We start from the raw sequence: 4,383 nt of genomic DNA on the forward strand, positions 1-4,383 counted from the left end.
GATTTCTATATATTTCGTATAATAAGTAAACATTAATGAACAATTTCAATATATTTGTCGTTTTTCAAACAAAGCATAGAATTAATACAATATTTCTCTATATACTATAAGATGGATGCCAATTAATATAGACATTAATGAATGATTTTGGTGTGTATCTCATATCACAGCAAAGCACACGTTGAAAGCTGCTTTTGCATACATTATCAGTACTACACTAAACATATTTTTGTCTTTGTGTACAACCGACAGCAAATGCAGCCAACACCAACCGACGGTAGAGCACCGCGCGCCGCTCCACGGGCGAAAGAGCTCGCGTCACCGCATCACTCACTGACAGCCCATCTCCACCTAAGCGTCCCTGGCCTCTCATCCACGTGTTCCGTTCGCCCCGTCTATTTCTTCCCCTTTGCTTCTCCCCGGAGGAATCCCTCCCCTTATCCCAGCCCCGCTTTGCTCATGAGCTTCCGATTTACCTTTCTCGATCTCTAACCTCCTCCTCCCTCCCTCCCCCATTGCTATGCCCGTAATTCCCGTCGCAAATAATGGTGGCCCTCGTCGCTCTCTAACCTGGTTCGTTGGTGGAGGTGTCCCCGTCAGTGCACCACCCTGGAGTAATGGGGTGGGGGAAGAACCCATGCCCGTCGTGCGGCCTCCCTGCGCTGTCGCGGGCCACCATTATTTGCGACGCCTACGAACGTGGGTTCCCCGAATCCTGCGTCCACGTCTTGGGTCCGATTATGCGCCAGCCTCCGCCACCACCGCTGCCCAGCCGCCCTGGTGTGCGGGTGCGGCGGCCTCCTGTAGCGGTGACCCAGGACTGGATGGTCAAAATTGTGATGCAGGTAGTATGGGTGATGAAATTGTGTCAAAATCAAATTAGCCAGCCCCTGATACTGATACTACTTATCTTCTACAGCAGTCAAGCAAACAAGATTGCTAGCTGTTAACGGTCGCTTGGTTCCGGAGTCATCACTGAGGCCTGTTACAGGAAGAAACTCTGGTATCCTCAAGCAGCAAAAGATCAATTTGCTTGATATAGACGCAGCGTTGCCTGAGGAAGCTTTGAGAGCCTCAAAGTCTCAACAAATAAGAAGGCGTTCATGGCGTGCTTTCATCAAACATGCAGAATCAATATCCGAGGTGACTTCATCATCTATTTATTCACCTTAATTTGTGCCACAAAAAATATATTAAAAGCTCTCTAACATCATCATTTCCATACAAAATAAATGCTTGAGAGGGCTGTTATTAGCCACTGTACTGATTAATCGTATCTATTCTATGCCTCTTCCAGATGGTACTGGCGACCAGCATGTTGGAGAGAGTGATAAAATCCGAGTTCTTGAAGAATGATTGGTGGTACTGGTCCTCCTTCACAGTAGCTATCAAGACCTCAACTGTATCCTCGCTCGCTCTCAGGATCTACACTCTTGACGACTGTATCATGTACACCAAGGAGCCTAACATCGTGCTGGCTACAAAGGTTGTAAACAAGGGGATGACGAGGAAAGAACCAGAACCATCGGTGTCATACTCTGCGCCGATTGATCTATTTTATACCCCAAACTTAAGATGTTCTGCAGAGCAGTGCAAAACAATTTGATGCTGTGGTGATAGATAGAGATGCTATAGACAGTCTTCCATTATGTGGTCCCTTGAGACTTTAGGGCTAGCTTTGATTATGCTGTTCCTGCAACGCTGCAGCCTTGACCGTTCATTTTAACAAGTCATATTTACCAGACAATAGTTGTGTGCCTTACTTATGTTAGGGCCAACGAAGAAGGAAAACACGTTGTTTATGTTAGCAAATAAGCCACGGCAGGCATGTGTAGTGTGTGCGCACGCATGCTGGGCGTGTCGGGTCCCGGTCCATGGCCATGTTGAGACCGTGGTGCGTGCGCGCGCGCGTGTGTGTGTGGTGCGGGGTGTGCGGGCACTAATCGCGTGTAAGTAGGCCTAGGTAATTAGTGGTTCACGGGGTGATCGTCCAGATTGCTGCAGGTGGTGGACACGAGCAGAGCGTGTACGTGCATGTGGTGGACACGAGCAGAGCGGGCCGATCAGGCGCCCAGCTGGGTAGGAGGCGTGGGGATCACGCCCCAGCGCGGGCGTGGCCCACTCGGCGAAGCCTTTGCCGAGTATTGTTCTCAGGCCAAGGGTACTCAGCCTGATTCATACCGGCAAAGTTGAGTTTGCCGAGAACCAAAACACGGGGACTCGGCAAAGTCTTTCCCGAGAACTAAAATGGGGATTCGGCAAAAAAAAAGACTAAACGGGCCGGACGGAGACGGTGGCTGCCACATGGCTGAAATTTTGCTGAGTACGTGTCGTAGGCACTTGGCTAAGATGAAAGCCCATGAGCGAGAAACGTCGGCACAATTATTTAGTTTCCCGAAATAAATCTCGGCAAACGATGTAATTGCCAAGTTTGTGTTTGCCGAGTGGCCCACTAGGCGACCTGTTTGCCAAGATCCTTGACTTTACACTTGTCAAAGAAATGAACCATGCTTTCAAAGAAGGACACTTGGCTTTTTCGCTGAGTTGTGTTCTGGGCAATCCTCCTTTACCGAGTGGCAAACTCGGCAAAGATATGTCACATTTTCTGCTTTATTTGTTTCTGCATCTGCCCTGGAACAAACGACATACACAGCAAAATTTTGTCCCCAAATAGTACCACATCATGGGCAATGCACAAGCATCATAAAAAGTCCAATATTCTTCATCAATCAAATTAACTAAAGCAGCATACCAAGTCTAAAGTTATTCATCAAACTAACTAAAGCATCATTACAAATTTGAGATTGTTTGGCCACTTCAGTCACACTCCTCACACTGGTAGCGTATGCGCGACATTTCCACCGCTGATTGACACGCTGCCTCTCTCTCTCTCTCTCTCCCCCTCCAAAATCCCACCACCTCGCCATCGCCGGCCGCCATGGCGCCACGCCGCCCCACCAAACCATAGTTTTAAATAGCCGGCTATAGCGGCTATAGCCTTTTTAGCAGGGTACTGCTAAATGGTCGTCTTCACAAATAGTCCGCTTTAGCCCGCTATAACTTCGCTATAGCTGATTTTAAGAGCCGCCCCTATTTTCAAATAGGCCGTCCTGTAACTTCGCTATAACTTCACAAATAGGCCGTCCTGTAATGCCCTCGATGCGGCTATATCTCCCACGTGTCGAAGCACGACTTAGAGGCATAACCGCATTAAAAGCAATGTCGCAAGTGAGGTAATCTTCACACAACCCATGTAATACATAAGGGAAAGAGATACGTAGTTGGCTTAAAATCGCCACTTCAAACAATTACATGAATAAAGCATTATATAAACCAGATACAATCAAGGTCCGACTACAGAACCCAAAATAAAAGAAGACTACCCCAAAAGCGACACAGTCCCCGATCGACCCCAACTGGGCTCCACTACTGATCAACTAGAACGAATCAACACAAAGGACAAGATCTTTATCGAGCTCCTCCTTGAGCTTGGTTGCGTCATCTGCACGGTAACCTCGGCACCTGTAAGCTGGTTTTGGAAGTATCTGTGAGTCACGGGGACTCAGCAATCTCACACCCTCGCGATCAAAACTATTTAAGCTTATAGGAAGGGTAAAAGGTATGAGGTGGAGCTGTAGCAAGCGACTAGCATATATGGTGGCTAACATACGCAAATGAGAGAGAGAAGAGAAGGCAAAGCATGGTCGATGAACTATGATCAAGAAGTGATCCTAAAACAACCTACGTCAAGCATAACTCCAACACCGTGTTCACTTCCCGGACCCCGCCGAGAAGAGACCATCACGGTAACACACACGGTTGATGCATTTTAATTAAGGTCAACTTCAGGTTTTCTACAACCGGACATTAACACATTCCCATCTGCCCATAACCGTGGGCACGACTTTCGAAAGTTCAAAACCCTGCAGGGGTGTCCCAACTTAGCCCATCACAAGCTCTCACGGTCAACGAAGGATATTCCTTTCTAGCGGGAAGACCCGATCAGACTCGGAATCCCGGTTACAAGACATCCTCGACAATGGTAAAACAAATCCAGCAACACCGCCCGAATGTGCCGACAAATCCCGATAGGAGCTGCACATATCTCGTTCTCAGGGCACACTCAGATGAGCACTACGTACAACTAAAACCATCCCTCGAGTTTCCCCGAGGTGGCGCTGCAAGTGGCTCTGTTTGGACCAACACTTAGAGGAGCACTGGCCCGGGGGGGTTAAAATAATGATGACCCTTGAGTCTGCAGAACCCAAGGGAAAGAAAAGGCTAGGTGGCGAATGGTAAAACCAATGTTGGGCATTGCTGAAGGAGTTTTATTCAAGGCGAACTGTCAAGGGATTCCCATTATAACCCAACCGCGTAAGGAAC

General features: G+C 48.1%; 1 protein-coding gene across 1 annotated transcript; it reads left to right on the forward strand.

Annotated features, from left to right (window-relative positions):
- Window positions 1–332: 332 nt before the first annotated feature.
- LOC119287327 lies at window positions 333–1,747 on the forward strand. Its single transcript, XM_037566850.1, has 3 exons — window positions 333–845; window positions 920–1,143; window positions 1,298–1,747. The coding sequence occupies exons 1-3, from the start codon at window positions 521–523 to the stop codon at window positions 1,604–1,606; spliced, it is 858 nt and encodes a 285-aa protein (XP_037422747.1). The 5' UTR covers window positions 333–520; the 3' UTR covers window positions 1,607–1,747.
- Window positions 1,748–4,383: the final 2,636 nt, after the last annotated feature.

The sequence above is a fragment of the Triticum dicoccoides genome, chromosome 4A, assembly GCF_002162155.2.
Source record: "Triticum dicoccoides isolate Atlit2015 ecotype Zavitan chromosome 4A, WEW_v2.0, whole genome shotgun sequence".
Taxonomy (NCBI): Eukaryota; Viridiplantae; Streptophyta; class Magnoliopsida; order Poales; family Poaceae; genus Triticum; species Triticum dicoccoides.